This window comes from Pyrus communis, chromosome 5, assembly GCF_041283825.1.
Source record: "Pyrus communis isolate YQ-2024b chromosome 5, ASM4128382v1, whole genome shotgun sequence".
NCBI classification, from domain to species: Eukaryota; Viridiplantae; Streptophyta; class Magnoliopsida; order Rosales; family Rosaceae; genus Pyrus; species Pyrus communis.
Window position 1 is genome coordinate 33,083,182 of NC_142569.1, and position 22,980 is coordinate 33,106,161.

The 22,980-nt window shown below is 36.6% G+C and overlaps 2 protein-coding genes across 2 annotated transcripts; both read right to left on the reverse strand.

Annotated features, from left to right (window-relative positions):
• Positions 1-1,049: 1,049 nt before the first annotated feature.
• LOC148697182 (uncharacterized) lies at positions 1,050-1,880 on the reverse strand. The gene has a single exon (XM_088695003.1). The coding sequence runs from the start codon at positions 1,826-1,828 to the stop codon at positions 1,085-1,087; it is 744 nt and encodes a 247-aa protein (XP_088551129.1). The 5' UTR covers positions 1,829-1,880; the 3' UTR covers positions 1,050-1,084.
• A 15,520-nt stretch (positions 1,881-17,400) lies between these two features.
• On the reverse strand, positions 17,401-21,596 carry LOC137722887 (uncharacterized). Its single transcript, XM_088695001.1, has 5 exons — positions 20,862-21,596; positions 19,981-20,130; positions 19,481-19,576; positions 18,463-18,992; positions 17,401-18,295 (listed from the first exon to the last, which is right to left on the reverse strand). The coding sequence occupies exons 1-5, from the start codon at positions 21,514-21,516 to the stop codon at positions 17,648-17,650; spliced, it is 2,079 nt and encodes a 692-aa protein (XP_088551127.1). The 5' UTR covers positions 21,517-21,596; the 3' UTR covers positions 17,401-17,647.
• Positions 21,597-22,980: the final 1,384 nt, after the last annotated feature.

The window sequence follows — 22,980 nt, forward strand, 5'->3', positions numbered from 1 at the left end:
GTATGATTGGAGAGGTATGAACACATATGTTCTGTTACAATATGAGCATAAGTGTAGATGTATATTGGTCAGCCATTTGAGTTCAAATTGGTTTAGAAAAGTCTAATTAGGTTTGGATGTCCTAGTTAATAAAGAATTGAAACTAGGAATTTGATCCTAAATTACTCACTTATATTAAATATGGGAGACAATCTTGGTTTCCTACCAAGATTCTGAGGAGAATTGTAGGGATATATTGTTTGTCAATATAAATTGTAACTTCTCTCACCAAAAAAAAAAAAAAAAAAAAAATGCTCATTATAAATTGTAGGGACTTGTTTGGTTTTTATCTAGCAAGGAGAAAAAGCTTACTATTGAAGTCGATTATAACTTCATCTTCTTTGATTTGTAAAGGTCAGATTTATTCTTACATGTTGATCATTTAGTCTATATAATTCAGAATTGAGCAAAACATAAAGTTCACAGGAGCAAAACAACAAAAGACAATAATAAATACGTCGATTTATATATTCAAGGTTTGAGTTTTATTTACTTGTGAGCTTCTTCGACAAGCAAGATGTGAGAAGCTATGGAATCCATCTGCTCTCTATATCACCGTTTTGATTTGGTGCGGCCCCATCAACACTATCATCTTCAGAGAGGCCTGAATATATATAGTTAAGATGAAAAGGGAAGCACTGTAAATTCTTCTCTTGCACTCCGTTAGCAGGAGTAAAACAAGTATTTTCACTAGAGTACAGGTAATTAGTATAGTTATTTAAAAGAGATTAGAAAGAAAGGGAGTTTTTATTTTTTATTTTTTTAATTATTGTTAGTTACCATACACATTATTGTGTTTAATGTAAGCGTATAGATACGTACATTTATGAATAAGCATCTTCCATAAGCTTTCGCGATTGTAGACTTGGAAGGCAGATGGCATCTGGGCTAGCAATTGAAGGCTTGTGAAACCATCGTCTTCCCTTGTTTTTGCAAGAAATGGGTACTTTTTCAGTAGCCAAACAGCAGTGTCTGCATTATTTATGAAAAGTGGAAACACAAAAGTCAAACACTTGCTAACAAGCCCAACTATATTATATATTAATTATTGTCTAACTTTGATGAATAATGCTATTTTGAATGGGGGGAGAGAGAGAGAGAGAGAGAGAGAGAGAGAGAGAGAGAGAGAGAGAGCAAAATGTTGGTTAGTGACAGCGATATGAAGAACGGACATGCGATCAACAGATCTGGTGAAGTGGCGCTCTGTATTCACATATTGTTTGTGGAAAAAGTCGATCAATTTTGTGTGACCGTAAGAAGCTGCCCTGTAGATGGGCGTTTCTCCTAGCTTGTTCTCAATCTCCACAATACTTCTAGACCTAGCATCAATAACATCTCGCTCGTACTCATATGTTTGATCAACATCCTGTCTAGCAATTAGCTCACTCCTAACGCTGTTATCGTGGCTTACCAACAGCATTGCCACTTTTAGGTTTCCCGACGCCACCACCTCGTGGAGGATGGTGTTCCCGTGGCCATTCTCCAGCACCAAGGCATGCCGTAACTTTCTAGGGTCATTGGTCGCAGTTGTCACAAGTGAAATCAAGAACTCGAGCACATCGCTCCGCCCGGCATAGGCTACGACGTGAAGTACAGTGTCGTCGTTCGTTGTCAATGGAATGAAAACCTCTTCCCAGTTTCTCTTATAGTATTGTTTCAGGGGTTCCCAGTTGTCGTGCATGGCCCATTTATATGGCCTTTTTGATCGACTCAGAGCCTCTCCCGCTCTTTCTATTTTCTCATCTTCTTCTCTCTCTTTCTCCAACCTCTCTTTCTTTCTCTCTTCCATATTTCTATTTTCACATAGGTACGTTGCTTAATCAAGAAACAAAGTTAAAGAATAACTACAAAGTTCTCTAAGAGAATTATATATACAATTTGCATCATAGAATTAGATGCTTTCAAATTATGTAATGTCAAAAGCTGAAAAAAGAGAGTTTTGAAAAGATCGAAAGCTACCAGCTGTGATACTACGTAATTTGTGATAAAGTGAGTTAAGCATTGATCCTCATAGCACTTCCAGCCTAGTGGATTAAATCCCCTCTCCCCACCAAAATCTCCTCCAGCCCTCTGTTGGAAATTCAAATCAAAACAGGTTGTAAAATGTTGCTGCTAGCTGTTTGTTTCTTTCCAGCTACAAAGAACAAAGTCTCCTCCATGTGCTAGCTGAAAGGTTGTGATTACAACCTGGAATGGTGCTGCCATGTGCTAGCCGAATGTAGACAACCTGGAATACATTTGGTCTCTTCATTTTTCACGTTCCCATGTGTTAAAGACAGCAGATATGCTGCTGTCTGTGTGCTGTCAATTGATGGTGTAAAGGTGTAGGTTGTGTAGTATTTAAGGAAGCCTCTCGTAAGGCTTTAGACAAAAAAATCCCAATCCCATTTTCTGATTGTATTCTCTCAGCTTCATAAGCTTGTAAGCTTCTGTCCTTTTTTTTTTTTCATCAGTTTGTAAACTGCATTTTATTTCATATATCAAGAAAGTGTGTTTTAGTGGAAGCTTGTTATTTCCTATCCCTTCTCCATTTGTTAGTCCAATTTTATTGAGAGTGAAAGTGAGAGGTGTGATAGAGTTTGTAAACTTATCACCCACATATTTTGGTATTGAGTTAGTAAACTCTTGTCAATACCAACAATTGGTATCAGAGCCAGAATACTTTTCTGGCAAGTGCAGCGGCTATGGCGTCAAATCTAGTGCAACTCCAAGTTCCCGTATTGAAGAAAGAAAATTATGAAAGATGGTGTATCCAATTCAAAGCTTTGTTTGGATCACAAGAGTTGTGGGAAGTTGTCAGTGGTGGGTATGTTGTACCCACTGCCGCGCAAGAAGCTGCATATACTGCAGAACAAAGTAGCACTCTCAGGGACTTACGAAAGAAGGACCAAAAGGCGTTGTATTTTCTATATCAAGGATTAGAAGATTCAACGTTCGAAAAGGTTGCAGAAGCAACAACGAGCAAGCAAGTATGGGACACACTCAGTACAATCTACAAAGGAGTAGATCGGGTCAAGAAAGTGAGATTACAATCACTTCGAGCAGATTTTGAAACTGCTCACATGAATGAAGGAGAGAGCATCTCCGACTATCACTCAAGGCTCATTGTGATAGTAAATCAGATGAGGAGAAATGGCGAGAGACTCGATGAAGTACGAGTTGTGGAGAAGATACTCCGGTCACTCACATCTAAGTTTGAGCATGTGGTGACTGCCATTGAGGAATCCAAGGATTTGGAGGTGATGAGCGCAGAGGAGCTACTAGGATCCCTCCTAGTTCACGAGCAACGCATTCAGAAGAATGCAAGCCCCACAACGCTAGAGCAAGCTTTGGAGTCAAAGTTGAATATTGACAAACCAAATAAAGGTCGTGGCAGTGGAACTCACGTCGTGGGAGCTCATCCAACCGTAGCCGAGGACGAGCCCGAGGAAGAGGTCGAGGCTATGCACAAAATCAAGGTCAGTCTCAGGAGTGGAGATCTACTCGAGGAAAGGCGCATATCCAGTGTCACAACTGTAAGCAATATGGACATTATGCCAATGAATGTTCACATAAAAATGGTGAGCATGTCAACATGGCAGAATCAAGTGGAAATACTGATGAAGAACTTACAGTCTTGCTAGCACACCATGATTCCAGTAGCCAACAAGATGTTTGGTATTTGGACTCTGGTGCAAGCAATCACATGTGTGGAAAGAAGGAGTTTTTTGCCGAACTCAAAGATGGGGCCTATGGATCTGTAAGTCTTGGTGACTCCTCAAAGTTGCCAGTTGAAGGCAAAGGGAAGATCAAGATCATCCAGAAGGATGGTAGAGAAGAATACATCTCCGATACCTACTACATACCAGGTATGAAGAGCAACATTCTGAGCATTGGTCAACTGCTCCAGAAAGGGTACATTATACATATGGAGAACATGCTTCTCACTCTCAAGAATGCAAGGAGAAAGCTTATTGCACGTGTTCGAATGTCAAAGAACCGGATGTTTCCGTTGAATTTGAACACAAAGATTGGAAGCTGCAACATCGGTGTAATGGAAGATGAGTCATGGAAATGGCATCTTCGATTTGGCCATCTTCATTTCAATGGCCTAAAGTTGCTGTCAAGTGGAGGAATGGTTCGTGGTCTACCCCAGATTGAAGCCACACGCCAAGTATGTGAAGGTTGTGTGCTTGGCAAGCAAGCACGACTATCGTTCCCTGTTGGTGATACATGGAGAGCAAAGTCACCACTGCAGTTGGTGCACACAGATATATGTGGTCCATTGGATCCCATGTCTTATGGAGGTAATAGGTATTTTATTACCTTCATTGATGATTTCAGTAGAAAGACTTGGGTCTATTTTCTCAAGGAGAAGTCAGCTGCCCTAAAAATTTTCAAGGAGTTCAAGGCACTCACAGAGGCTGAAAGTAACCACAAGCTTGTGGCTGTGAGATCAGATAGAGGTGGAGAGTACACCTCCAATGCTTTCCAAGCATACTGCAAGGAGCAAGGAATTAGGCATCAACTTACTGCTGCCTATACCCCACAGCAAAATGGGATAGCCGAAAGAAAGAATCGAACCATCCTGAAAATGACAAGGTCCATGCTTAAGGAGAAGAATTTGCCAAAAGAGTTATGGGCAGAAGTTGTAGCTTGTTCGATTTATTTGTTGAATCGATGTCCAACAAAGAGTGTCAAGAGGATGACACCACAAGAGGCTTGGAGTGGATACAAGCCGAATGTTACACACCTAAGAATTTTTGGGTGTGTTGCATATGCTCAAGTTCCAGAAGCCAAGAAGAGGAAACTTGATGATAGAGGTGAGAAGTGTGTGTTTGTGGCTATAGTGAAGAGTCCAAGGCATACAAGCTCTACAACCCACTAACTGGCAAACTAGTGGTTAGTAGAGATGTCATCTTCAGTGAGGAAGAGACATGGAAGTGGAACAACAAAGAAGTCAGTAAAGAGAAGATCGTTTCCACTGATTTTGAAGAACCAGAAGTTGTACCACCGATTGAGCAACAGCCTGCTCAAACAATCACAACAACTCCAGTGCACAGAATTGCAAGGAGTGGTCCTACATCTAGTGAGGAAAGCAGCTCCTCAACTCCAGTGAGGTTAAGGAGTCTCACAGAGATTTATGGACAAGAAGAAGAAGAAGAAACCAACCTTTTCTGCTTGTATGCAGACCACGAGCCTCTCTCATTCAATGAAGCTGTGGAAGAAAATTGTTGGAAGAAAGCCATGGAAGAAGAGATCCATGCCATCGAGAAGAATGACACTTGGGAGCTGACAAAACTCCCACCAAATCAGAAGGCTATTGGTGTCAAGTGGGTTTACAAGATCAAACGCACTGCAGATGGGAGTGTGGATCGATACAAATCAAGGCTTGTAGCAAAGGGCTACAAACAGAAGTATGGAGTGGACTATGATGAAGTCTATGCTCCAGTTGCAAGACTTGACACGGTAAGATTACTAATCTCTCTTGCCGCTCATCATAAATGGAAAATTTATCAACTAGATGTCAAGTCAGCCTTCCTTAATGGAGTACTTGAGGAAGAAGTGTACGTGGAACAACCGGAAGGCTTCCAAGTACAAGGAGAAGAAGATAAGGTGTATCGTTTGAAGAAGGCTTTGTACGGCCTCAAGCAAGCACCACGAGCTTGGAACTCAAGGATCGACAACTACCTTCACCAAAATGGATTTCAGAAATGTCCATACGAGCATTCAGTTTACATGAAGAATGGTGAAAAATGGGAGTTCTTAATTATTTGTCTCTATGTAGATGATTTATTGTTTACAGGAAACAATGAGGCAATGTTCCATGAGTTCAAGCAATCAATGTTCAGTGAGTTCGAGATGACTGACAATGGATTAATGTCATACTTTCTTGGCATAGAAGTGAAGCAAGAAAGTGATGGTATCTACATCTCTCAACAAAGGTACATGAGAGACATATTGAAGAAGTTCAATATGGACAAGTGCAACACTGTCAATACCCCAGTCGCAACTGGATTGAAGCTGTCCAAAGGAGGAGAGGGTGAGTTTGTAAACTCAACAGTGTACAAAAGCCTCGTTGGAAGCCTAAGGTACCTCACAATCACAAGACCAGACATAGTTTATGGTGTTGGACTTGTAAGTCGATACATGGAAACACCAAGGGAGTCTCATTGGCTTGCTGTCAAGAGAATTCTAAGGTACATAAAAGGTACTCTAAACTTTGGTCTATTTTATAATTTTGGTGAAGATACAAAATTATATGGCTATTCGGATAGTGATTGGGGAGGTGACCAAGATGAAAGGAAAAGCACAACTGGCTATGCCTTTTTTCTAGGTTCAACAGCTTTCTCGTGGACTTCAAAGAAGCAGTCAATCGTTGCCTTGTCATCATGTGAAGCCGAGTATGTAGCTGTAGCCTCAACCGTGTGTGAGGCAATTTGGTTAAGGAATCTGTTGAAATCAGTGTGTCATTCACAAGAAGAATCGACCTTGATTCATGTGGATAACATTTCAGCCATCAAGCTTGCTAAGAATCCAGTCCAACATGGAAGGAGCAAGCACATCGATACCAGGTTCCATTTTCTGAGGGACCATGTGAAGCAAAAGACAATTGAACTTGTCTACTGCCACACCATGGAACAAGTGGCAGACATCTTCACAAAGCCATTGCCAATTGAATCATTCCGGCTACTGCGTGAAATGCTAGGAATGAAGGCGTTTTGATTTGAGGAGGTTTGTTGGAAATTCAAATCAAAACAGGTTGTAAAATGTTGCTGCTAGCTGTTTGTTTCTTTCCAGCTACAAAGAACAAAGTCTCCTCCATGTGCTAGCTGAAAGGTTGTGATTACAACCTGGAATGGTGCTGCCATGTGCTAGCTGAATGTAGACAACCTGGAATACATTTGGTCTCTTCATTTTTCACGTTCCCATGTGTTAAAGACAGCAGATATGCTGCTGTCTGTGTGCTGTCAATTGATGGTGTAAAGGTGTAGGTTGTGTAGTATTTAAGGAAGCCTCTCGTAAGGCTTTAGACAAAAAAATCCCAATCCCATTTTCTGATTGTATTCTCTCAGCTTCATAAGCTTGTAAGCTTCTATCCTTTTTTTTTTTCATCAGTTTGTAAACTGCCTTTTATTTCATATATCAAGAAAGTGTGTTTTAGTGGAAGCTTGTTATTTCCTATCCCTTCTCCATTTGTTAGTCCAATTTTATTGAGAGTGAAAGTGAGAGGTGTGATAGAGTTTGTAAACTTATCACCCACATATTTTGGTATTGAGTTAGTAAACTCTTGTCAATACCAACACCCTCCAGTAGCCCAGTTAGTGCCCTAGGCCAGAATTGCCTAGCCTAGCTCATAAATTATGTGAAGTAACGATGACATCAGTCACTATTAAAAAATTATAAAAATTAATTAAAAGTTAATTAAAATACAAAAAAATTATAAACAAGTTAATTAAAAATATAAAAAAAGTATTAAAAAAAATTATAATTTTTTTTTTCTGCAAATACTTAACCACGTTATTCCACCTTACACCACATTTTAATATTTTCAATTACTTTCAACCAATCTTTTATTATTATCCAAATTTAAAAATAAAATAAAAATATTTTAATACGAATTGCCTAGAATATTTAGTTTAGAGGTGTAGATGCACTTGGATAATTATTATTCATTAAAGGCAGTTACTATTCGCTTGGGGATTGAATCGCCACCAAGGGGGTCTAACAACACTAGAACTACTCCCATTGATTCTTTTTCTTTTAATTCTTGTTTTTTCTGGTGACTCCTATTATTTTTTAGGGGCGGATCAATTTGGATGGCCATTAAAACAATTGGATGTTGAAAATGCATTTTTGCATGGTGATCTGGAAGAAGATGTATATATGAAGCAACCTCAAGGGTTTATTGATCCAAAGCATCCAAGTTATGTCTGCAAATTGGTTAAGTCCTTGTATGGTCTTAAACAAACTCCAAGAACTTGGAATGTTCACTAGTTATTTGCCATATCTGGGATTCAAAGCTTCTCTATCTCAGATACAAGTCTGTTTACAAGAACTAATAACAAGGATGTGATTATACTCCTATTATATGTGGATGACATTATCTTAATTGGTTCAAGTGAGTAAAAAATTCAACAAGTGGTACATGATCTTGCAGAAGTATTTGATTTGAAAGATATGGGTAGACTAACTTCCTTCCTTGGTTTGCAAATACAGTATCAAGAAGATGGTTCTTTGTTTGTTAATCAGTCTAAGTATGCAAAGGACTTGTTGCATAAAGCTGGTATAGATCATTGCAAACCCACATCCACACCTTCTAAACCACATACTCAACTACTTACTACAGAAAGAGTGCCTATGACTGATCTTACTCAATACAGAAGCATGGTAGGTGCATTCCAATACTTGACCTTTACTAGGCTTGACATAGCTCATTCTGTCAATTTAGTGTGCCAATATATGACAAATCCCACTGAGATGCATTTTCACTTGGTAAAATGAATTCTGAGGTATTTACAAGGCATAATTACATGTGGTTTGAGATACACAAAATCCACAGACTTTTCTATAAATGCATACTCAAATTCTAACTGGGATGCGGATATCAACTCAAGGAGATCTACCACATGCTATGTTATCTTTCTAGGAAACAATCCAATATCATGGCAATCTAAGAAACAATCCACAGTATCTCAAAGTTCTATAGAAGCAAACTACAAAGCACTAGCTCATTGTGCTGCTGATGTGTTTTGGATCCGATTTATTCTCAAAGATACTCATCAGGTGCTATTGTCTCCTCTTTGTCTACACTGTGATAACTTGTTTGCATTGGCAATGTGTTCGAATCCAGTGTTTCATTCAAAGATAAAACACTTGGATACTTATTATCATTTTGTTCGAGAGAAGGTTCAAAAGAAAGATATTATAGTTCAATATATTCCCACGGAGGATCAGGTTGCTGATATTCTAACAAACGGTTTACACAGTCCAGTGTTTATCAAACATTGTCACAACCTGGCATTGGGAGCTTCAAGCACTGCTACATCACCTGGACGTTTTGTTTCAACAGCAGGACTCATTGATGATCCAGAATCCTCAAATCATGAGAATGGTCAGTCATCAACTCTATAAGTAATCTCAACTTCTTGATCATTCACTGAGGTTGATAGGGGAGTAATAGTTGACACTTGTCAAATATAGAGTGATGAGTTAGTTGTAGAGTTATTTGGAATTTGGTGAAAAGAATAGGTAGTTAAAGGGTACTTTTGTAATAGTGTAAAAGGTTGAAATACTATATAATCCAAAGTGTAATACTTTAGAGATCATTCTTTGTAAGCAAAATACGATTGAAAGAAATCATTTACTCTCTCTCTCTCCATTCTTCTTTTAGTTTCATAGTCGCCACCCTTATTCATCATACTTCGCAGAGGTTTAATATCTTTCTCTCTCTCTTCCACCTCTGTTCCATCTCTCTCTCGAAGCAAAATACGATTGAAAGAAATCATTTACTCTCTCTCTCTCTCTCTCTCTCTTCGTTCTTCTCTTAGTTTCATAGTCGCCACCTTTGTTCATCATACTTCGTAGAGGTTTAATATCTTTCTCTCTCTCTTCCACCTCTCTTCCATCTCTCTCTCGTACACTTTACACACTGGTACTGTATATGACTCATTTGCTTCATTTTATAGTCCATATTCTGGCCTTTTTTTTTCTATACAGTATTCACCATCACACTAGCTAGATGGTAAGTAGCACATAGTACGTTGCTTAATCAAGAAACAAAGTTAAAGAATAACTGCAAAGTTCTCTAAGAGAATTATATATGCAATTTACATCAAAGAATTAGATGCATTCAAATTATATAATGTCAAAAGCTGAAAAAAGAAAAAAAGAAAAAAAAAAAGAGTTTTGAAAAGATCCAAAGTTACTAGCTGTGTTCTTCCTAGCCTTGTGGTAAAGTGTGTTAGCATTGATCCTCATCATTTCCTTTTCTTTTAATTCTTGCTTTTTCCAGTGACTTCTATTATTTTTAGGACCGGATGATATTCTAGCCTTTAGTGTTGGTCACTAAAGATTTTTCAGTGTATCGAGAATACGGCTTAACAAACCAAATACAAGAGCATCTCCAACCAATACTTCAAATTTCCAAGTAGACATGTAACAGTAAAAAATGGCATCTCATTTCATTCCAACCCATTAGCCAAAAGTTGATGTGGATTGAAGGCTTGGTGGGAGGCGTCAAAAACAAGGTTTTAAAAAACGCTAGGCGCTAGTTGGGCGGAAGATTGGGGCATAGGCGGATTTAGATAAATTTATTATACATTGTACACATAAGTGTCATTTTACATATAAAAAGGCTTACAAATTACCAAAAAAAAAAAAAAGCCCCAAAAAGACACGGCCCAATATATCCAGTTGATAAAATTAGCATAGAACTCAAAAAGACCTTTTATGTTTAGTTATTTACAAAGAAAACCCTAACAAAAAGATGATAAAAGATTTGACAACCAACTCCTTGATATTTTGTTTAATTTATTATATTCTCAATCCAATAATGCAGTGTTATTTATTAAACAAATAATTTTCTTTATTCATTTCTGACACCTAAACCCAATTTCTCTACATCTTCTTTTTCTTTATGTTGTCAATTCCAAAGTCTTCATCCCTTATCTTGGCTTCTCCCTTGGTTTAAACAAGCCTTACCTAGCTACCCTTTCCCTGGGGTGTCGTCTTGTCATCAACTAAACAAGCCTTCATGTTCATCAAACCGCATATCCTGACCAACCGAACCCAAAAATCAATTGAATTGTGTGGGTCAGTGTAGTGGTCATCCCCGATGGTGATGATTTCAAGAAGTTCCACACGGCTTTCTCTCTCTTCTTTCAACAACAAAATTGCAGATCTCTCTATCTCTCATTCTTTAACAGATATCTCTCTTGTCTTTAGTACAAAGAGTTTATTATTATTATTATTATTATTATTATTTATTTTTTTTGTTACAAAACTAAGAGGCCGCCTAGACACTGATTAATAGCCCTTCTGATTTTTTGAACGATTTCATAATAATCGCGACGGAGGTCCGCCATCCAGCGCCTAGGCGCCACCTAAGTGGCCGCCTAGTCCACTTTTTAGAACACTGGTCAAAAGTGCCACCTCAAAATGAAGGTTATAAAAAACACTAAACGCTACTTGGGCGGCAGGCAAGGGCCTAGAGCCTAGACGGCTAAGCGGCCTTGGCATATTTATGTAAATTTATTATATATCATGTAAATAAGTGCCTATTTACACTTAATTAAAAAAACTATACTTGTATACACTGGTGAAGCTACAGAGGGACAAGGAGGGGCGACCGCCCCTCCCCTCTTCCGAAGTGAAGCCCAGGAGCCATGGTCCGCCCCTCTGCTCCCGTCGGAAAACCTGCAAGTCGTGATTCGTGAAGCCCCTTCCTAATCGGAAAGCACATTAGGCGAGACTAGGAGGGAGGGATTAAGCAGAGCTATTTAAGTCTGGGCGGGGCTGGGTGGGGTTAGGTGGGTGTATACGAAGAAGCCGGAAGCTGAAAGTTCTTTTGCACAGTCAGTCGTGCCCGAGGAAGACAATGAGGTCTCAACAACCATTTTAATTCCACGGTTTATTTAAGATGGTCCCACCATTTTCTTAATCGTTGCACATTTCTTTTAAATAGTCCCCCATCTTCTATTTATTACTTTTTATATCCCTTTATTTTTCTCTTTCTTAACCTAAATATTATTTTCCCCTCTCTTTAACCCAATATCACTTTTTATTTCTTTTAAGATCACCATATATTTTGTACCTACAACTCTCACCTTTTTGAAAAATAACGTTTTAGTTGATGTTTAAATATAATTTTGTTAAATAAGTGTTTAAATTTAATTAATTTATATAATATATTACAAATTTACCTAAATCCGTCTAATCTGCCTAGATCCTGCCTACGCACAATATCCTAACCTGCCATCCGATTAGCGCTAGCATCTTTTAGAATCTTGTTTTACAATCCCTCTTTCTAATTCTTTGCCTTCTGTGTGCCCAGATTGGCTGCAGTCTGCAACATTCAATCAACCAACAGCAGCCTTACAGCTGTTTCCGTTCCATTCCAAGTGAAAGCCAACATAATCGATTTGATACTTATGAGTGGTTGGAGTAAAATATAGCTAGAGATGCTCCATTTTGCCGTTATTGCTATATTTTCAAATGAAAACGGGAGATGCTGGCAGTGATGTCTTCACTGAAAAGGGTTTTTAATGTAACTTGTTTGTATTGATAAATTATGGACGATATTACTATATAAACAGACTTGGTTGTTTCCCTTTTTTTGAACTTTGTACTCTTTTAAATTTGCCCCTCCCCCTGCTAATTTCTGGCTTCGCCACTGCTTGTATGGATAATAGAAGAATGATAAAATGTAAAAATAGAAGTAGAAGAATACACAAAGTACATCCACCAAACAAGTTCAATATTTAAAAAATAGTAAGCATATAATCATAATGAGGAGTATTCTTGGATGATAGACTAAATTCTTCTTGTTCATGATCCTTGCATTGGATTGGACATAGATTAAATAATTTAACGTTGTTGTATCTAGTTTATTTTTTATTTTTTTGTATGTATCCCCTCAAAAGTTTCCCAATTCATTTCACAATTGGATGAACTTGTAGTCAATCCATCCTTTGCAAATTAGGTACACCATTTCCATAAACATTCCACCATGAAACTAAAAAATAAAAAAGCACACAATTAATTAAAAATTATATATATATATATATATATGTGTGTGTGTGAGAGAGAGATTCTATTAAGTAAAAAAATAATAAAACATTATCCCAATAAATTTATATAAATATATTACACACACACACACACACATATATATATATATATCCATAAGCACACAATTATTTAAAAATTATATATATATATATATATATATGTGTGTGTGAGAGAGATTCTATTAAGTAAAAAAATAATAAAACATTATCCCAATAAATTTATATAAATATATTACACACACACACATATATATATATAATGTATATATTCCAAGGTGTTTGAAATGATAAAAACCCCACATAGACGTAGTGGGTGGTTTATTAATGATTAAAAACCAAATAATATCCCATATGTGTTTCTGACCCCTCCACCCCACCTCTGTCACGTCACCTAAGATTTCCAAAGCCCATATCATTATCACACTTTGACCTGTTGGAAAGCGGAACACTCTTCCCATTTGAGTTTTTCCGTTTCTTCTTCTTTTTCCTTCAGTCATCAGAATGTTGAACTAAATCTCAAATCCAGATCGTGCTGCTGTGGATTGATACCTTAAAAGTTAAGAGTTTTTCTCTTTTTGCATTCTCTCTTTCCTCTTCTACTCACAAATGGTGAGCTACAGAATTTCAATCGAGGCTCCACTTTGAGATTGGGCATTGCAGATCCTATGTAAGAGTTGCAGAGCCAACTAGACAGTCGCTTAGAACGGCCCAGACCGCATAGTGCGCCTAGGCAGCTGCCTAAATCTTCCCCGCCGTATATGAACATCTTGGACTAAATTGGGTCAAGGCTCCTCCGTCAAGTGCCTAGACCGATTTTCAGAACACTGTTTAAAATACATATGCCAAATAATTATTTTAGTTTTTGGACTAGCCTTGCATTAAATGCTTGGTATAAGTGTAGCTATTTATATTTCTTTTAGTATTTACTAGCAGATGAGCACACATCCTGTGTGTGAACAATTTCATTTTAGTTTTTGTTATTGATTAAGGAGTGTGATTAATTTTTAAAATTTTAAAAAGAGTATGGAATAATAATGATGAGACAATTTCTCTTAATAAATGCATATTTTTTCTTTATAAATAAAGCCTCTTCAACCGCCCACCTCCTCCCACGTTCTCCTCAAACACGACCACTTAAGTTCATTCAAACTATTCAAAAAAACATCATGATTTCACGTACCTGTATGAAAAATGGTTGGATAATTTCTCTTAATAAGTGCATATTTTTTTTATCTTATGTAAATAGTGTATCAAAAGTGAGGGTAAAATAGGAAAAATAGGGATGTGATTGTCATTTTCTTAAAAGATACAAAATTACTATTTTGCCCTCATTATGTAAATATTGTGTATCAAAAGCGAGGGTAAAATAGACAAAAGGCAAAAAAAGGAAAAAAAGGAAAAAAGGGCAAAAAGTTCAAAAGATACAAATTGCAATGAGGGTTTTCTTAATAATAGTATAGATTATAAAAATTAATATCTTAAAATACAAAATAATATATTAGACACATTGGTTGGCGATGCAATTTTAACATGATGTCAAATTGGCACGTAGATCATCAAATTAAAATATGGTGTTCAATATTTGACGTCTTTTTTTTGAGATGCTTTAATAATACAATTGGTTAAAAACTTTAAAAGAAAATTCTAACCAATTATATTATGATACCTAATATACTGAACTGTGTTTACTGCATACTAAATTTTTTTTCGATATTCACAACCTTTTAACCCCCGTCTATAGATAATTTGATGTAAACCCAAATCGCTTATTTTTCTTTTAAACACCCTCATCTTATAGGCGAAAAACAACTCCTCTATTAAAAATGTGTGATCCTTCTACACATTTTCGTCTATAGTTCTCTCTAATTACAAAAGTGAGAAATAAAAAGTAGAAACAGAATGATAATAGCATAGAGATTTTCCAATATTGAGTATAATTCTCTTAACTAGGGTCGACATGTGCATACCCATATAGCTCTCACCGAACACACACTTTTCGCCGTTGTCATCAAACTTCCTTCTTTTGGCTTCTGTTATGCTCGTAAATTCGTTATTATATATATAATAATTCTCCTTGTTTACATCTTTGTTTTACCTTTCTATATAGGTTTTACATTATATTTGTGTTTTGTAGGTTGTAACAAGCAAAGAGTGCAAAAGGAGCTAAAAAAGGCTTTTACAATCCTATGTCATCAGCACAGCCTCTGCAAATCAGTCGAGTTCATGGATTAAACTGTATTGACTCGGGAAGAACCAGGAGATGTGCCATATATGTTTGGAAAGCTACGGATGTCTATTTTCCGTGGAATTTTACGGTTCTTGAATATCATTTTTCTTGAGAGAGTTATGGAAGTTTTAGTACATGCAGGCTGGGCTACGCGCGAATATGAAATTTTCTACAAACGTGTATCAATGTGGCATATTAAATGAAGATTAAAATTCCTAATTATTAGGAGTTTTAACCAGTTGAAGAAAGCCAAAAAGTCTGAGAGAAAGTATATTAAAAGTCTTTAATATAATGAGACTTTAAAGCTCATTAAGCTTGATAAGGAAAAGAAGGCTAATTGCCTTGTCGGTTACAACTAGAAGGGGAATGAAGGAGGATCCCTAATCAGACCAGCAGAGGGGGCGTGAGATATAAAAAAGCAAAGAAAAAAACAAAAGCGAAAGAAGAAGATAGGCAGCAGCAGCCACCAAAACAGAGAAAGAACAACCCACGTCAGAAGGGAGAAAAAGGAAGGACCAGAGCACCGTTCTGCAATTCATCATCGAAGAGTTTCTTCTTCTCCTTTTACTTTATGTTTTGTTTGTCTTTGCTGCCCATTTATATTATGAGTAACTAAATTTCATAGTTGGGACTTGGTTGAAGTCCTAATCATGTTTCCTTGAGTATTTTCGATACTCTTTTGTTACAAGACAATTTGTTGATGCTTTAGTGATTAATTCCAGTTTTAATTCCAATCTTATTGAGTTATTTTATGATTGATCACCATAGAATAGTTCTGTAATTGAGTTTGTTACATGGGTACATTTGGATGATCGAGTCTTGTACCTATGCCGAGTAACAAGAGAACTAGTTACAGTTCTTGGAATTAATTATCTCGAATAACCGGAATAGATACCATGTTTTAGGACTCGTGTTTGTCGATTTCCATTGTATTATGCTTTCTTGGATTGCAACTTAGTAGATACATGCTAAATACTTTGAGAATGAAAAGAGTTAGTGTAGACACCCATGCCTAATTCGTTGTTTAGGGAAATCAATAGCTTAAAGAGTAGATACCATGCCTTTAGGTTGACAAACGTAAAGCATCAAAAATCTATTTTGTATCATAGTGTGTGTCAGTTGGTTAGGCGAAAAAGGTTAGAGATGGAAGTCAAAGTCCTAACTATTCAAACATCGTTTTCAAAACCCTTATTGCCAATTACTTTTATTTGCCTACATTCTTTATATTGTGCTTTTATACTTAAACTTAAGACATCTCAAACTATTTTGTTAAACCTTTACTTGCATAGTTGCTTAGTTTTGTGAATTAATTAATTTAAATTGTTAGGAATCATATTCTAGATACATATTAGTGCAATCCTCGTGGGAATGATCTCGTACTTGCTTTCTATACTATGTGTTTGATCTTGTGCACTTGCGAGTTTAAAACGTGCAATTAGTATCTTAATATTTAGATTGCTAAATGCATAACAGCTTCAAGAACTTGAGCATGCTCTTGACACTCTTAGAACAATTTCGTTTTCACTTTTTTAAAAACTGAAAGTTGAAATCTTATTTGATAACTAGTTTTAGTTTCCAAAAAATCAAGCCATTTGATAACCATTTCATTTTCATTTTTTTTTCTTCACTTTTTTAAAAACTGAAATCTTATTTGATAACTATTTTCAGTTTTCAGCAAAATGAAAACTGAAAACTACTTTCTTGATTTTTGAAAATTTGGCCTTGAGTTTTGATTTTTTGATTTTTTGATTTTCAGTTTTCATTTTTTTGGAAACTAAAAGTAGTTACAAGAACCAAAACTACATTCTTGATTTTTCAAAAATGAAAACTAAAAACTACTTTCTTGATTTTTCAAAAAAGTGAAAATTGAAAATTGTTACCAAACAAGAACCAAAACTACTTTCTTGATTTTTCAAAAAAATGAAAACCGAAAACCAAAACCAAAAACCAAAAACCAAAAACTAAATGATTATCTTCCTTAGATGTGCAACATTGGTTTTTATCCGCTCCGTGCTCCTTGGGGTGTCTTGCTCTTTAACAGCCTTTAATGAGCACTGGCTCAGAGAACAGTTTTGGTCTATCAACTATTATCAAATTAATATAGGGTGATAAATTTGCCACTTAGTATTACAGTTTAATAGTATTCCTCTTCATTTATATGCGAGAGGTATTAGGCTCGATTCTCGTCAAATGTGAATTTGAACCATATTCTTGCTAGCCATTGAGGTTTAGCCTATTTTTCCACCCCTTAGTGTAGATTGTTTGTTAAAAAAAACATAGGTGATAAGTTTACAAGCTATATATTTCACACCTCTCATTAACACTCAGAAAAATTGAACAATGAAATAAAGGGAGTAACAACTATTTGAGAAAACAACACACACTGATTATTGAATAGAGATTACAATTCTAGTTGTTGAATACATTTCAATAAATAAATAAATAATAGCTCCCAAAATCAAAGATATCTGCTACATAGATATGTAAATGGTAAAAAACATGCTTAGCTAAAAATATTAAAAAAAGCTGTGAAGTCAATCGTCCATTATCTCACCAATTTGTAATTATTGGTATTTATTTTGGTTTGGACTTACAACACACAAATCAACATTCAATAATACCCTTGCTGATTGAGGATTTCCTTTACAGGGAAAAACGAAATTATAAACTTCTTAACTTTCTTAAATAGAAACATCAAAGCATGAGAAAATCCCGCATACAAGGGAAGCTGTATGAGCCCAAATACAGACACAGGAAGAAAGGCGGCAACATAGAGGAGAGACCTTGTCAATCCCTCATTGAGATGAATCAAGAGCACAGCTGTAGCAGTGAAGGTGAGCATGGTCGTCACTAGCGAGAAGAAAAGAAAGGCAAATCCTAAATGCAGCCTGAGCGGAAGAGATTGATGGAAGTTTTTGAACTCAAACGGAGATGTCAAGATCGAGAGAAACGTGACGAGAGAAGACAATGAGCTGATGAGTGAGACAACGTCTGTGATGATAAAGATAGTGAAGAAAGGAGAATGACGGAGAACAGGAACACCGCCTGAACTGTAACCCCCGGGAGCAGTGTAGGCGGCTGCAAAAACCACAGTGGCCACTAGAGCTGCCACGGCCGAGCATGACTGAGCAGTGCCTCTTATCCATGTTTGTGCCGACTGAAGAAGCTTTGCATGCTCACTATTGAAGAGCTCCTCCGCTGTCATACCCATGTTGTTGCGGTGCATGATGTAATGAGGAGGCATTATCTTTCTCACGCGCTACCAACAAATTCGTAAAACTAACTATTAATGTATGAATTAACCATTTCAATTCTTAGTCTGTCATATTTTTGTTTCCAATATGAATAAAAGGAAGGCTCATTATGTTTTTATTTTTATTTTTAATTTTTGATGGAGAGAATATAACTAAGGCCAGAGTCACTCACCACCATCCAACGTAATTCTTCTTGCAATTGCAACGCAGGACCGCTTACACTTTGAGTGTCTGGAGAGTAATATGTCATATCTGCAGCTCGATGTAATATGGTATTTCCATCACTGTCAATCCTCGAAGTTAACCTCGACGTTATCGCTCTGCTTCTCTTCACAAGCCTAAATATCTGCAACTGACGGTGCTTAATAGACATATGCAAAATGTTTTGTTGATTGTCGATATCGTGCGCCTCAACCGCCTGAGGATGTACCTCAAACATCTTTTTCACGAGAGGTAATATTCCGGTGCTAGTTGCTATAAGCAGTGGGGTGTAGTTATAAATAGTATATTTTTTTCTTTCTCTTGCATCACCACCAATAGCAGCACTATCTTTCTGTAAGGACACCAACGAAATTGTCTTGTCTTTCTCTGTTTTCTTACTTTCTACCCACGAATAGTCTTTCTCTACGAGCAGATGAGTGAGCTCCGATAGTGATTTTTCTTTTTTTATTTGCTTCACGATCGAAAACACTCGAGGCCATCCTGTGTATGATTGATCATGCATATATAGGATTAAAATTAACAATATAGTTAACTTTGTTTAGAAAAGAGTTATTGGAATTGACTGTCCTAGTTAATAAAGGATTAAAACTAGGAATTGATCGTACATTACTCACTTGTATTAAAAATGGGAGGCAATCTTGGTTTCCTACAAAGATTCTAATAGGAGAATCGCAAGGATATATTGTTTGTCAATATAAATAGTAGTCACTGCTCTCACAGAAAAATACTCTCATTAGACATTGTTTAATTGAGTAGTGTGTATCTAACAGAGAGAATAAACTTAATATTAAAGTCGACTATAACTTCATCTTCTTTGAATTGTAAAGGTCAGATTATTCTTACATGTTCATCATTTAGTCTATATAATTAAGAATTGAACAAAGCATACAATTCATAGGAGCAAAACAACATAAGACAATAATAGATTACGTTCGATTTATTATATTCGAGGTTTGAGATTTATTTACTTGAGAGCGTCTTCGAAAAGCAAGCCGTGGAAAACTGTGGAATCCATCTGCTCTCTATATCACCGTCCCCATCAACATTATCATCTTCAGAGAGGCCTGAATAATATATGTAATTAAGATAGAAAGGGAAGTAGAAATATGATCTCATCCTAAATTCTATTCTTGCACTCCATTAGCAGGAGTAAAAGAACTGTTTTTACTAGAGTACAGGTAATTAGTATAGTTAAAGTGTTGTGAAATTGTTTAATCCGAATATCATGTACATAGTATTACATACTAGCTGCTAGATTAAAGTCCTATGTTATATATGCATGTGGAATGAAGCTACGGAGAACATAAAAAGAGATTAAAAAGAAATGGAATTTTTATTTTTTATGTTTTTAATTATTGTTATTTACTATACACATTATTGTGTTTAATGTAAGCGGGGGGACATAATTGGGAGTTTATATCGATGTGGTATACAGTTCCTCCTCTTAAATAATAGTATAGACACGTACATTTATGAATAAGCATCTTCCATAAGCTTTTGCGATAGTAAACTTGGAAGGCAGATGGCATCTGGGCTAGCAATTGAAGGCTTGTGAAACCATGGTCTTCCCTTCTTTTTGCAAGACATGGGTACTTTTTCAGTAACCAAACAGCAGTTTCTGCATTATATATGAAAAGTGGAAACAGAAAAGAAGAAAGAATGTTAATCAAACAACTGAATGACTTATTATCGCAATTTAGCTGATTTTACGAAAGTAAATATTATGATAGCCTCTTGCCACACATCTACCCGTGTGTCAATTGGTTATTTAATATTTTATTCTTTTATTAAAAAAATTGTATTTACATGTTTTTTAAATATAAATAAAAATAGATACGTCAGAAACTATTCTAATGTGCGTGAGGTAATTTCATTTTGGATTTTACAGTTTTGTCTCTTATGCCTTCCACAGTGGGTTGGAAAAAGTGAGTGTGATACCACTATATTGGACTCATATAGAATCATACTCTTACAATGGACGGAAAAATTTGAGTGTGAGACTAATATATTGAACTCACACTGGTGTCACCGTAGTGTTATAGGTATTAAACTTAAATTGCTTGATTCCTATATTTAGGTATCACACTCACTTAAACTACTGTTGAATACCTTATTACTAATTAAATTACATTCTTTGAAAATTTAAAGAGAAGAGGGGCATTTTTCAAAAGTACACAAAAATGACACACTTGCTCAAACTTAAATAACATACGCCTTGGAGGAGCCCCCCAATACAAACAAACCCAACTATATATATATTAATTATTATCTAACTTCGATGAATAATGCTATTTTGAATGTTGAAAGAGAGAGAGAGAGAGAGAGAGAGAGAGAGAGAGAGAGAGAGACCAAAATGTTGGTTAATGACAGCGATATGAAGAACGGACATGTGATCAACGCGTCTGGTTAAGTGGTCCTCTATATTCACATTTTTTTTGTTGAAAAAGTCGACTAACTTTGTGTGACCGTAAGAAGCTGCCCTGTAGAACGGCGTTTCTCCTAACTTGTTCTCAATCTCCACAATACGTCTAGAGCTAGCATCAACATCCGGCTCATACTCATTGTCTTGGTCAGCATCCCGTCTAGCAATTAGCTGATCTCTAGTGCGGTCATCGTGGCTTACCAACAGCATTGCCGCTTCCAGGTTTCCCGATGCCGCCACCTCGTGGAGGATGGTGTTCCCGTGGTTATTCTCCAGCACCAAGGCATTCCGTAATTTCCGAGGGTTGTCGTTGGTCGCAGTTCTCACAAGGGAAATCAAGAATTCAAGCACGTCGCTCCGCCCAGCAAAGGCTACGACGTGAAGTACAGTGTCGTCATTCGTTGTCAATGGACTGAATACCTCTTCCCAGTTTCCCTTATAGTATTGTTTCAGGCGTTCCCAGTCGTCGTACATGGCCCATTGATATGGCCTTTTTGTTCGACTCAGTGCCTCTCCCTCTCTTTCTATTTTCTCATCTTTTTCTCTCTGTTTCTTCAACCTCTCCATCTCTCTCTCTTCCATCTCTCTCTCTCTCTCTCTCTCTCTCTCTCTCTCTCGTACAGTTTACAAAGTGACAGTACTGCATGTAAGTCATTTGCTTCATTGATAGTCCATATTCTGGCCTTTTTTATGTACAATCGTCACCATCAGGCTAGCTAGATGGTAAACTGCACATAGGTACGTTGCTTAATCAAGAAACAAAGTTAAAGAACAACTTCAAAGTTCACTACGATTATTAAATATGCAATTTTCATCAAAGAATTAGATGCTTTCAAACTATATAATTTCAGACGTTGCTTAATCAAGAAACAAAGTTAAAGAACAACTGCAAAGTTCTCTACGATTATTAAATATGCAATTTTGATCTAAGAAATTGATGCTTTCAAACTATATAATGTCAAAAGCTGAAAAATGAGAGTTTTGAAAAGATTCAAAGTTAACAGCTGTCTTCTTCCCAGCCTTATGGTAAAGTGTGTTAGCATTGATCCACATGGTTTCGGTTTTGAAGGCTGGTATCGCAGAGAAAGAAGATAAGTAATTATGATTCAAATCCAAAAAGAAGATTAGAAGTGAAGAAAAGTAAGAAAAAAACATAACTAGCTTTGCTTTGTTTCCTTGAGAAGTTAAGGTGACAAAAATCTTCGCTTGCTTCGTTACTTTTTCTTTGAGTTCTTGGTTTTTAAGAGGGAGACCGAATTTTTAAACTAAATTTGCAAACTAAAAGATGTGTCATTAATATGAAATAAGCACGGTAATCAAAATTTAAGTAATAATCCAATCATTACCATCTACATCATTTGGTTTAGAAATTTAGTCTCCCTAGCATTACCCTTATTTTTTTAGAGGAGGATGATATTCTAGCCTTTAGTGTTGGCCACGAGAGATTTTTCAATGTGTCGGGGTGTAAGATTGCTGGAGGAAATCTTAATTGAATGAAAAAGTAATTAATCGAGGTTAATTTTGTTGACTTTTTGTACATTCTTATTATCTCGGAATTCTTAATTTAGTATGATTTCATGTAAATTAGTTCTTTCCTTATTGATATGATTGTATCATCTTATGAATTCCTCCTTGAGAGATGAATAGACATATAATACACAATTCCAAAAGCATTCTCTTCTTGACGCCAAAGCCATGTCGTAAAAATAGGAAAAAACTTAGTTGTGCACGGTAGCATTATCGTGTCTCAACTATGTTTGATGCGCCGTTGACCAGCAAGCGACTATCGTTGTTGCTGACAATAGATTAGCAAGCAACTGTTGTCATTACTACTCTCTGAATTCAAAATGAACAGCGAGCGACGGATGTCGTTGCTGCCCAGATTTCTTTGAAATCAGTTTCAATCAGAAACCCATAACCCAATCATCAGTTTGCCGTAGAGTCTGCTGCCCACCAGTGCACCGGTGCCCACGCACCAAATCTGAATCACCGTGTTATGATCCTGTGATTGCTTCGGTCACAAGTATTAGGAATTGGGCCAAAATG

What these genes read in the sequence shown, in the direction of transcription:
- LOC148697182 (XM_088695003.1), bottom strand. Translation starts at nt 1,828, where the DNA reads ATGGAAGAGAGAAAGAAAGAGAGGTTGGAGAAAGAGAGAGAAGAAGAT.
- LOC137722887 (XM_088695001.1), bottom strand. Translation starts at nt 21,516, where the DNA reads ATGGAAGAGAGAGAGATGGAGAGGTTGAAGAAACAGAGAGAAAAAGAT. An exon ending in TGTCATTAACCAACATTTTG is followed by an intron (nt 20,131 to 20,861) that starts GTCTCTCTCTCT and finishes TATATAATGCAG; the next exon opens with AAACTGCTGTTTGGTTACTG. An exon ending in CTTTTCGAAGACGCTCTCAA is followed by an intron (nt 18,993 to 19,480) that starts GTAAATAAATCT and finishes AATCATACACAG; the next exon opens with GATGGCCTCGAGTGTTTTCG.